This window comes from Microtus ochrogaster, linkage group LG3 (assembly GCF_000317375.1).
Source record: "Microtus ochrogaster isolate Prairie Vole_2 linkage group LG3, MicOch1.0, whole genome shotgun sequence".
NCBI lineage: Eukaryota > Metazoa > Chordata > Mammalia > Rodentia > Cricetidae > Microtus > Microtus ochrogaster.
Genome location: NC_022029.1, coordinates 23,660,619 through 23,673,418, shown reverse-complemented (window position 1 = coordinate 23,673,418; position 12,800 = coordinate 23,660,619). Strand labels below are relative to the sequence as shown.

The following is a 12,800-nucleotide window of genomic DNA, read 5'->3' as shown; positions in this document are numbered from 1 at the left end:
CTTTAGCTAGTGAAGTGCAATGGCTTTGTGTCAGGCTGTAGGGAGCAGAAGAAGCCTCCTGGGGAATGCAGTCTAGGCCAAATGGTATGGAAGCAATCATTGTTTGGAATCCTGCAAATGAGGCCTTGGGCAAAGCTAGGTGTGACAGGGCTATAGGTGATACTGACGACAGAATGACAAGAATCAAGGATTTAGAAGTGGCTCAACAGTTAAGAACCTTTTTTGATCATGGAAGCCTGAGATGGAACGAAAATGGCTGTAAATGGTACTCCTTTTAAGGTGTGTTTGTAAGCGTGATAATGGACTTTCATTCTTATGGGCTACGTGCCTGTGATCTTTCCATCTCTTTGCTTAGAATGCTAGCACTATGGAAACTGTGATGGTAATATATTAGGTAACACAGAGATGATAAAAATAGAGATGTTGGCAGCTGCTCGACATATTTCAAATGCTGCATCTGCAGTTTTCTAGCACTGTGGCTCTTGCTGAGTCACTGCACATTGCTCTGAGCCTGTTGGTTTCTACGTAATGTGAGATGTTAACTAGTAGTCTGTCATGGAGTTCTTGAAAAGATTACAAAGAAAATAGAACGGAGTACAGAGATGACATGTAGCAAGACTGTGTTAGAGTTGTTAGATCACTTGGATTCGAATACTACCTCTGCTATTTACTGTCTGTAAACTAGAGAAAAGCACTTGACTTTTGTTGTTGGTTACATTCTAGGAAGAAGACCCTGAAGCAAGCAGTAAACAGGATAGATATTCCGCTGTGTCCTTAGGATTGAAACTAGGGAAAGGGAGAGGAAGGAAGCAAGAGTAGCTGGAGGGCAAGCTAGGTGATGATGCAATTTCAACAAAGGTGCCAGCTGACCCCATGAAGCATTCTAAAAGCATTCTGGAAGTAGAATAGTCCTTCCAAGTGGTCTCATGTTGAAGTTTGGGGCTTGCATTTTTAAAAGCTTTTTTCTGTCAGTCACTGGTGCTGGAAGGAGTCATGATGTAGTTTTCTCCAGTGGAAATAGCCACCTCCAACGAGTGCCCGCATGAGAATACCATCTTCTGGAAGGACTTCCACCAACAAACAAGTCCTTCATTCCTGGTGGTGCATCACAGGGCCTGCCACAGTCTGCCTCCACATTCTCTGTGGAAATGTGTATAATAATAGTACTAGGGGTTTGGTGGGGAGTAATGAACTTTGAAGAGATGGTGCCCAACAATTTTTAACTTAAAGTTTGATGTAATTATACTGAAATGTAGCGAATAGGAGTTAATTATCATTAATCACAAGACTTATTTATTTCTTCAGTTTTATTATTATAAGCCATCTTTAAAATCATTAGACTATCCCTTTAAGACATAGATAAGGTCTGGGGATGCAGTTCAGTAGTGGAACACATACCTAGCATATATAAAGCCTTTAGATACATCCTGTATCATACAGAAATAAAACAAAACAAGTAATTATTATTTTTTTTTTGTTTTTCGAGACAGGGTTTCTCTGTGGTTTTGGAGCCTGTTCTGGAACTAGCTTTTGTAGACCAGGCTGGTCTCGAACTCACAGAGATCCGCTTGCCTCTGCCTCCCGAGTGCTGGGATTAAAGGCGTGTGTCACCACTGCCCGGCCTAACAAAACAAGTAATTATTAAAAACAGATGAGGAGGGCAAAGCTTGGTTAGAAGAAACTGTCAAGTTTAATGGTAAAATAACTAGGTAAGAAATCAGAAGCATATGACACCTTCCTCATATAAAGGTAACCATACATGCTTGGCTTAATCAGTTCCTCACTTCATAAAGATAATCAAATACTTATTTTGTCCATATTAATGTCAGATTTTTTCCCTGTAGTCTCTTGGAACCAGAGTGTGCGAACTTCAACTTTTGTTCCATTTTGCCCATGACAGAGATAATAGAATATCTAAGGTCCCTACGGAACATTATTCCACATTGCCAGTGTCTTCCTAGAAGTTTTTAATCTAAGAAATGAACTGGCCTAGGTCCTCATGAGAGAACTCATTTCTGGATTTATGAAATGACATTTACTGCTCTGTTTTTGTTTCCAGGGTTCTACGTCAGCCAGTGGGCAGGATTTTCTTTGCAGGCACCGAGACAGCCACACACTGGAGTGGCTACATGGAGGGGGCTGTGGAGGCTGGGGAGAGAGCTGCCCGAGAGGTAGGGCCCAGGATCATGGGCTTGAGGTGCACAAAAGCTTGATAAACAGCTCAAAAATACCTGAGAGCTTGGCAGTATCCCCACAAAAACCATATTCCCCAGCTATAGACCTGGGAAACCATTATAATAGCAGTTTTAAGGAAAAGGAACAGCTTAATCAAACAAAATAATGAAAATATCTAATATTTTACTTGAACTGGAGGTCAGATTTCAGTTGTACTTAAGAGATATTAACTGATGGTCCAGCAGTTAAGAGAGCTTCCTACTCTTTGAGAGAACCTGAGTTTGGTTCCCAGTGCTCACATCAGGAGGCTCACAACTGCCTATAACTTAATTTGCAGGGGAAACAATGCCTTCTTCAGAGCCAGAGGACATCTGACCATCAGACACACACATGCATATAACTACAAATACAAAACCCAGTGCCATTGTCCTTAGCTTCTCAGTCAGCCCTCCTTATCAGTCACTCAATAAGTACACATACAGATACATTTGTTAAAATTTTAAATAAAAATGATCACCTAGACCTGATGTTATAGAATCAAAAAATATTTCCACAAGGATTCAAAATTCATATTATTCTTTTTCTGGCAAGTCTTCTAGTCTCATTCCCACTAAGGTATGTTCACATACACTAAAATTTATGGTGAAACTAATGGTTGAGACCTTTTATGCCATAAATAAAAGATATTTAGGGATCTTTCTAAAGGTCAAGTAGATTTCTCTGCCCTTTACCTTGATATCCCAAGAGGCATTCACTTCATTCTTTCTTAAAGAATAAAAGAAAGATAGTATCTGTTTTGCTATTTGTCAAGGTAATCTTTCATTTCAGATTCTACATGCCATTGGGAAGATTCCAGAAGATGAAATTTGGCAGCCAGAACCAGAGTCTGTGGTAAGCTATATTTCACAAATTTACTCTAACAATGATTGTTCCCATGAACATAATTTTATATATGCAGATTCCTTTTCTTAATGATTCTATGTATGGCTATCTAAGTAAATCACATGAATTACGGGTTTATATGTACTTTGATAAATTTACAGTGCTATATATCTTGCAAATTAATAAGAAAAAATGATTTTTATCATAAGGAAATATTTTCTAGAGAACTCTAGACATACTTAAAATTGAGTGGGGATGAGGTATTGTGCAATGGCAAAATGGTTGTTTAGCATGTGTAAGATCCTGCGTTAGATCTCTAACAAGACAAGAAACAAAAGAAAGAGGGTAAAAAGAAACAAAGAAAACTCAAAATAAGAACTCAATCATAAGAGCTTCAATGTCTATTGAATGGTCTCATTTAATGATTCTCAAAAAGAAATAGGAAAATAAGGTAGAAAAAGAAGAGGTAGGGAAAGTTTATCATCTTTACCCTGTGGTGAAGGAGTAGAACAAAGTGAAGCACATTTAAACTCACTTCAATTACATTTTTTTTTGTAATAAAACCATAGAATTTTTTTCTGACTTGCGGGAAGGATGCACAGAGTTTAGAGAATGTGTATCCATAAGGTCAGTTATTCTTCTATCCTTTTAAGCTTAAAGCTATAGAGGACATCCCTGACACTCCAAAATTACTGTCCGAGTACTTCTGCTAGAAATAGGTTGGTGGGCTGAGAGAGAAATTCATCCATCCTCTCTCAACAAACAGTTATGATTTGCAAGGACCTGTGGTCTGAGAATGCAAGGGCTTTCAGATGGGAAGACAGAGAATAACCCCAAAGTATGATTCTGGCAGAGGATACCCTAAGAGAAAATATGAGAGGTGGAGCCATCTCAGCCTTGGGTTGCAGAAAGACTAGCAAAGTCACATGAAGGGCCAGGTGAAGAAGAGGGGGTGAGCCACAAGGGTCTGTTGTGTTTTATACCAGAGGTTGAAATGAGTGGGTTACTCTAAAATAAATCTGAAAGAAATAGTTTCTGGAATGACATGTTCAATATTGTACTCACGCAAATGTTCTCTGAACCCAGGATGTCCCTGCACGACCCATTACCAGCACCTTCCTGGAGAGGCACTTGCCTTCTGTGCCAGGCCTGCTAAAGCTGCTTGGATTGACCACCATCTTTTCAGCAACAGTTCTTGGTTTTCTGGCCCACAAAAGGGGCCTGCTTGTGCGTTTCTAAGGAAGGGCCTTCCACACAGTAGTCTCATTCTGTGCAGCAGGAAGGCTTTGGGAAGGGGTTGTTATAAAATTTCACAAACACGCAGAGAACATGGAGTGAGAAATCACAGTAACTTGTTTTCCATTTTGACTGCTTGTGAGCGCCTCTACTGTGTTCCACCCATTTCCAACTTTTCTGCCCTCTCAATTTTTAGAACAGACACACTTTGTATTGACTGGTATTGTGCTACTCAATAGATAGCCTTTAGTCTTGCTGTTTTGTGCAGTATTGCCAACTGATTTTTATTTTTCTTGAGTGTGGAAGTCTTACCTTTGTCGTTCTTTTGTATCTTCATTATAATTCCATTAATTGATTAAGACACACTTAAGTAATTAAAATAAATCTGTTTGAGCATATGTTTGTTGTTTCTTCTTTTTGGGTGAACATTAAAGGTTTTGATAAGCCAAACCAAAAGTCTAGATGTTATGTGCATTTTGATAGTGTGATTCATCATGAACTCACATATATGGTAAATGATTTAAAATTGTTCAGTAAGACACAGCTTCTTGCTCTTATCTCCAGCCAAAGTCCATCAAAATAATAGACACTAACTAACATAAGATTCATAACCTATTCAAATAATTATAACACTTCAGCTGACCTTTCAGTGTGGTGCTCTTTACTAGGTAAACCCATTAATTGCAAACTATAATGTCACAGTCCATTAAGTCCTGTATAAATTAATTATAAATGAGATCATCATTTTGAAGAGCTCACCCTTCTTGACTCCAGGGATTAATACATAATACTAGCATTTCTGTTCCTACAGTGACATTCATGCTCATGGATTTATGGGACCTTTAGAAACTAAATGAAAAACGTAAAGAACCTGTTAAGAATTCGTATCTCTTTTGGGGTTTCTAAATCTGTTTTAAAATGTACTGCTAGGATTAGAATAGTTACTTGGTGGTGGGACACTCAAGCAGCATGCCACAGCCCCAGGTTTTATCCTAAGCAGAAACAAATCAAAACTAGTACAAGGAGGACGAAAATTGGAGGATTAGTGAAAATCAGGGATTTTATTATTCCTCAGTACTTATTAGTCATTTAAATTACTACAGTTGTACTGTGCTTTGTGACTTAAACTATAGGATTATTTTTCTGTTTAAGAAGAATGGGTAGCTGGCTTTGGTGGCTTACACCTAAGATTCCAGCACTTGGGAAGATTTCAGATTCAAGATCTGTCTAGATATAGATAAAGCCTATAAATAATAGAGGAGTGGAGTTTACCTCAATTGGTAGCATGCTTAATTAGCATAACAAAGCCCTAGGTTATATCTCCAATATTTCATACAATTAGGCATGCTAATGCATGTCTATAATCCCAGAACTTGAGAAATGGAGGTGAGAAAATTGGGAGTTGAGGGTGATCATCAGATGTTTAACAGCCTTAGGAAGCATCAGACACAAGCTGAAGCAGTCCTGTAAACCAGTATGGACAATTCTCAGAAATATAAATGTAGGCCTATTGTATGGCCAGTACAAAGGACTCAACATATTCCACAGACACTTGCTCAACCATGTTCACTGCTGCTCTATTCATAATAGCTAGTAATCAAAACAACCTAAAAGCCCTTCAACTGACGAAAGGATAATGAAATATATATTTCATATAATATAATATAATTATTATATAATTCATTATATTTCATATAAATATGAAATTCATGATTTCATATTTCAATAGCTGAAATACATATTCTGCTATTGAAATATGAAATCATGAATTTTGCAGGGAAATTAATAGAACTAAAGCATATTATACTGAATGAGATAACCTAGATGCAAAGAGATGAATAACACATATTCTGTATTATTTGTGGATCCTGGCTCTTAATCTTTAGATGGGAATCTATAACTTGGAGTAACTACAGGACAGTAAAGGGGGGTCAGGTGGTGAGAAGGAACTTTAGAGAGAGGAATAGCAGGACACCGGGGGAAAGGGGAAAAGTAAGGGAGATTTAACTGAGAACAGTGGCTAGAGACTATGGACAGAGAGGAAGGGGTGAGGGATTAATAACACTAAGGATGTTTGAAAAAACCATACGGAAACATTTTAATATCTAACTAAAATTGCATTGAATATCAACATATGTAAATAATTTCAAATTTATATCACAGAGGTATAAATTTGATACTTCAAGAGCCATATTCTATTTAATAAAACCCCAATACCAGACACAAGGAACCTCCTTTTGAATTGTTGGTCCTGGGAATACAAGAGACTATCCCCAAAATATAGGTTATTGCTGTTGCCCTTTGTTGTCTTAACAGAACTTGAAGGTAAAATCCTATTGCTGAAGAAACCACACACTTTGGACAAATACTTGAAGGAATTAAGCTACTGTGTTGTAGCATAAGTGAAAATAGAGTACACAAGAAGTTATGTCTAGGAGGGATTTTAGGAAACAGGAGGGATCAGGAACATTGTAGGAAAACCTACAGAAATCACTGTCCTGGCTCATGGGATCTCACAGAGTCTGACCCAACAACCAGGGAGCCTGCTTAGGACTGACCTAGGCCCTCTACATATATGAGACAGTTGTATAGCTAGGTCTATATGTGGGACCCCAGGCAATGGGAGCACGGGCTATCTCTGATGCTTTCATTGGCTCTTGGGAACTTATTCCTCATGCTGGATTGCCTTACCCAGCCTGAATACAGAGGGAAGTGCTGAGTCTTATGGCAGCTAGATATGCCATACTTTACTGAAGTCCATGGGCAGCCTGCCCCTTTCTGGACAATCAGAAGGAGGGGTACATAGAGGGGAGGAGGAGGCAGATAGTGGGAAGAAAGGAGAGAGGGAAGGCTTTAGTAGCATGTAAGATTAATTAATTATTTTTAATAAATAAATATTAATTATTAGTAAAGAAGAATAAATAAATGTATTTGCAAACTTATATTCACAAAGAAGTACAAAAGAAAGAAGATACCAAAATGCAAAATAATTCTGAGAGTAGTTTTTATTTTCTTGTTTTCGGAATTTTCTAAAATGTCTAGCTTGACTATTTTAAGTAAATAAAAGACACCAAGTTAAATAAATAAATATAGAGTTCCAGATCTGCCAGAATTTCTAAAAAGGAGAAAATTTCCTTATCAACAGGTTTAGATTAACAATTCAAAAATAAAAAGTAGAGTCCCTATTGTTTTATTCCTCATCCGAAGTTCTGGTGTTATTACAGTTTGTTATTGAGAGCAGAAACTCTTTCCTAGTCTTCTTTTCATACTCTGGACCCCCTATAATGCTAAAGTCATTAAAGGTATCAAATCAATAAAGAAATAGATTACTGTAATTTTCACTTTGATTCTGACTTAGCCATCCTGAGCTACACTCGCGGAGTATCTAAAATGTCTCTGTGCCAAATGAGTCAACTCTCATTTTCCTTTCTCCTCATTTTGAGAGTATCAATTTTTTAAAGTGTATTTTAGTTGAGGTAGCACTAATCACTGCTTAAATAGTTTCCATCTTGTATATATTGATGCTTATGTTATGGTTCTCAATTGGTGGCATACATTAGAGTAACTGGGGGCATTTAGATAGGGCCAAATGCCTAAGAACATGAGGAGGTTAGCACCACAGGGTGATAGGAGTTGGGCGTTTCCCCAGCTCTTGTCTGTGAAGTTCTAGCCAAAGGTAGAGAATACTCATTTGAATATACAGGAAGGTTTAGAAACATGGCACCGAACCTCTGCCTCCACCCTCTTTCAGTTGCTGAGATACACTGAAGTAGAAGGAAGACACAGAAAATGATCTGAAATAGAGATAAACAGTTTGCTATGCTAAGCATAAATTAAACAACATAAAGACGAGAGAAAGGAGGGAAAACTGCAGTTGGGATGTAAGACAAACAAACAAAGGGAGGCATGTGTTCTTGATCACAGAGGCTCCAGGACTGAAAAAAAAGTATCTTGAAAAATGGTTACCTTCCTTTGCTTCCCTTGGCCCCACCAACTCTCTAACAAGGATTTTTATGAAGACAGTTCACACTAGAAGTGACCCCAGGGAGCAAGAATGATACACCAAAGAAAAATAGAGAACTGTTCAAAGGCTATGGTGTTCAACTGGTTGCTGGGGACCCTTTGAAGAGCTGTGCAGAAGGTACTTTTAGAAAAAAATTGTCTCATGGTCTAAAGAAGGGAGCATTGATTGCTCACTGATCAATCTCTTTCCAGTAATAATAATTTCTTTGGCTTGCCAATAGACCAAAATGACTACTAAAACTGCTGCTGATAGCTTGTTGATTTGGTTGCTATAGCAACAGCTGGAATGAAAACATGGGTTGATGAAGTGCTCAAGAGTTGTAACATTGAAAGAAGCATATTTTCGTGTTTTTCCCCCTTTGGCTAAGAAAGAAAGATACTGAATTTTAGAAAAATAATTTGTTTATGTGATAGTATCATGGATAGTTTAGATAGAGACCATCCCAATTTGGTATCGTCAAGACTGCAACTGTGGTAGATTCTAAATATAATCTGCCAGCAAAAGTCTCACACTAATGAAGTGTCTTGAGCAGTTGTTTCAAGAACCTGGCTGATTGGTCTTTTCATATTTGTGAGCACAGCCACTGCAATCCACAGGACTTGGGTAGTTTAAGCCTTGCATAGTGGGTGATATCTCTGTGGCTGCTGTCCTATAGCTGATTTTTTTTTGGTTGAACCATCCCTAGTGGAGAGAGGGAGAGATTCATGAAATTCCTAAGAAATTTATGAGTTTCACAAAGTTCATGAAGCTTATAAGACTCAGGAAGCCCCTTTCTGATAATATATAAGCTGTAAGCAATTGCTAAGGGGAGGAGACTCCATAGGGCAGGTGCTTACAAGTTGTGCAAGGGATTACAGTAATGGAACTCTCAGGAATCATCCCCCATGCTGTAGTGAGACACTTGATGATCCAGCTGCCTGGATCATCCATGCTCTTGCAGTCCCAATAAAGGCATTGGTTCACTAAGCTTGGACTCAAGATGTGATTGTTCTTTACTCTGTCATTGATATCTCTATCTAGAATGTATAAAAATAATCTACCCAGGAAAATAATGAAACACTGGCCAGAAGGCTAAGAGTCGGTCTGCATTAAACATTTTCTGTCATAATGATGAAAGACATTTGGAAAGAGAAGAGAGCAGGTTAGATCTGAGGAATGAAATGAAGCCTGATAGCTAAATCTGAAGAGGTGACAATAAAGTGGCTTCTGTTTCATTTGACCTACAGAGACATCTCAAATGCAAAGGTCTGTTGTTAGAAGCTTTTTGTTCGTTCCTGGCTACCCAGACACTTGAAATAATCACTCAGAAACTATATTATTTGCAATGCTGTTTGGACAATAGCTTAAGCATATTGCTAGCTAGCTCTTATATCTAGAATTAACCAATTTCCATTATTTTATAATTTACCATGAGGCATGTGGCCTACCAGCAAGGTTCCAGCTTGCAGCTTACATCTTTCCCTTCTGGTGGCTACATGGCATCTTTTTTATTCTGCCTTCTTTCTCCCACCATTCAGTTTAGTTTTCCCTGCCTAGCTCTACTCTGCCCTATCACAGGCCAATGCAGTTTCTTTATTCATTAAGCAATAAAAGCAACACATATTCAGAAGGACTTTCCACACCATTTCCCCTTTTCTGTTTAAATAAAAAGGAAGATTTTAACTTTAACATACTAAAATTAATGAAAGGAGACAGAGACAGAGACCCACATTGGAGCACTGGACAGAAATCTCAAGGTCCAAATCAGGAGCAGAAGGAAGGGGAGCACGAGCAAGGAACTCAGGACTGCGAGGGGTGCACCCACACACTGAGAATATGGGGATGTTCTATCGGGAACTCACCAAGGCCAGCTGGCCTGGGTCTGAAAAAGCATGGGATAAAACCGGACTCACTGAACATAGCAGACAATGAGGACTACTGAGAACTCAAGAACAATGGCAATGGGTTTCTGATCCTACTGCACATACTGGCTTTGGGGGAGCCTAGGCAGTTTGGATGCTCACGTTACTAAACCTGGATGGAGGTGGGCGGTCCTTGGACTTCCCACAGGTCAGGGAACCCTGATTGCTCTTCGAGCTGATGAGGGAGGGGGACTTGATTGGGGGAGGGGACGGAAGAGGAGGCAGAAATCTTTAATAAATAAATAAAATTAAAAAATAAAAATAAAAAACATAGTAAAATTACATAAAACCAAACAGTTATCAAACAAGAATTAGTTACAATATTTATATCTACTTTATCTTTTATTGTAACTAAGGAAAACTATAACTATCTATTCTTCAACTCCAACAAAGACTCCAGAATGATATAATATTACCGAATAAAAAGAAGTTCATTGTAAGCAACTTCCAAAACTCTATAATCGACAGAGACATCTCTCTACCTGGATAGTGACCCAAAGTTCTTCTTTAGCATTGGGGCATCCATCTTCAGACTACAGGCCATAGTATTTGGCTCACTTTTTCATGAAGCAGGAAATTCCAAAGATAGTTAAGCCTATATAGGTAGTTTGTCAGTCACTTTTTTTCTGTGTCCTGCAGAATGTCTGACAGACTTTTTCAAGAAGCAGAAATCCAGTAAAAACTGTCTCATCTTCTTTAGGCAACTTCAGCAGTTGTTTTTCTGTGAGTCCTTAATGCCCATTTCACACAGCATAACATCAAGCAGTCCAGGCAAGAGCTGTTTCTTGCCCAAATGGCTACCAAACTACATAAGGAGCCTCTAGATGTCCATCTTCCTCTTGAAGTAGACCACTGCTGCCAGGAGCAGATGTGTCTCACTGTCATGCAAAGTCCTAAGTTCTTAAACCATTTTAAATGTCATATTCTGAAGGTGCCTTAAAGATTTAAATACCTATCTAACTGAATTATATCTCTGTATATCTAGAAAACATAACTAACATGACTATAAACATGACTATTATATATGACTATCGATTAACCTATATTTCTTACCTTACATTACATTTTTTATTTTTTTTAAAAAAAGAGAAAAACATCTTTTTTCATTATACATACCAATCCAAGTTCACACTCCCTCCCCTCCACTCATTCTGTCCACAAACCCTTCCACCCCACCCCCATCCAATCCTCAAAGAGGATAAGGCACATTGCTTTGGGGAAAGTCCAAGGCCCTCCCTACTATATCTAGGTGAGCAAGGTATCCATCCAAAGAAAATAGGTTCTCAAAAAGCCAGTACATACAGTATGGATAAATCCTGGTGCCACTGCCATGAAACTATCAACCACATTCAGAGGGACTAGTTTCATCCTATGCTTGTTCCTTCCTAGTCCAGCTGGAGTTGGTGAGCTCCCATTAGCTCAGGTAGACAGTTTCATTGGGTGTCCCCATAATGGTCTTGACTCCTGTGCTCATATTCTCATTCCTCCCACTCTTCAACTGGATTTTGAGAGCTCTGTCCAATCGTCCTATATGGGTCTCTGTCTGTGTTTCCATCAGTTGCTGGATGAAGGTTCTATGGTGATATTTAAGATATTCATCAGTCTCACTACGGGGCAAGTCAAGATCAGGCTTCCTCTCTTCTATTGCTTAGGGATTTAGCTGGAGTCATCCTTGTGGATTCCTGGGAATGTCTCTTAGACATTTCTTGCTAACCCTATAATGGTTCCCTCAGTCAAGATATCTCTTTCCTTGCTCTCATCTCTGTTCTTTCTCCATCTCGACTAGCCCATTCCCTCAAGTTCTCCTTATCCCTCCCATTCTACCATCCTCTTCCCCTTCCATGCTTTCTTCTCCCTCCACCCTCATGCTCCCAATTTTGTCAGGCAATCTTTTCTATTTCAACTTTCCAGGTGGATGTATATATGTTTTATTAGGGTTCACCTTATTACTTAGCTTCTCCAGAATCATGAACTATAGGTTAAATATCCTTTGTTTATGGTTAGTATCCATTTATGAGTGAGTATATACCATATTCATCTTTTTGAGTCTCACTCCAGATAGTGTTTTCTAATTCCATGCAAAAATTTTACATGCAAAATTCAAGATGTCATTGTTTTTTTACCATTGAGTAGTACTCTAATGTGTAAATGTGCCACATTTTTTTTTATCCATTCTTCAGTTTAGGGGCATCTAGGTTGTTTCCAGATTCTGGCTATTAGAAATAATGCTGCTATGAATAAAGTTGAACAAATGTTTTTGTAGTATGATTGAGTACCTTTTGGGTATATGCCTAAGAGTGGTATTGCTGGATCCTGAGGTAGGGCCTTAGGCTTCCCACAGGGCAGGGTACCCTGCCCTCTCTTAAGACTGGAGGGTGGGGGAGGAAGGTGATTGTGGGAGTGGGGGGGAGAGCGGGTGGAGGGGAGGAAGTGGAAATTTTGATTCCTAGTAATAATAAAGTAATAGAAATAAAAAAATAAAATTATCCATTAAATTACATGAGTAATGGTATCAAAAAATCACTTGCAATTTAAAAAAAGAGTTGTATCTGCATTTCACTAAGTACAGTTGTTTTTCTTGT

The 12,800-nt window shown here is 38.6% G+C and overlaps 1 protein-coding gene across 1 annotated transcript in view; it reads left to right on the top strand.

Annotated features, from left to right (window-relative positions):
- The window catches only part of LOC101994029 (amine oxidase [flavin-containing] B-like), a 113,408-nt gene extending 108,716 nt beyond the window's left edge, over window positions 1-4,692 (top strand). The window contains exons 13-15 of the mRNA XM_026785846.1: window positions 2,060-2,171; window positions 3,004-3,066; window positions 4,144-4,692. Of these exons, the coding sequence (XP_026641647.1) occupies window positions 2,060-2,171; window positions 3,004-3,066; window positions 4,144-4,296 (328 nt within the window). The 3' untranslated portion in view covers window positions 4,297-4,692. The remainder of the gene's footprint in view (window positions 1-2,059; window positions 2,172-3,003; window positions 3,067-4,143) is intronic.
- Window positions 4,693-12,800: the final 8,108 nt, after the last annotated feature.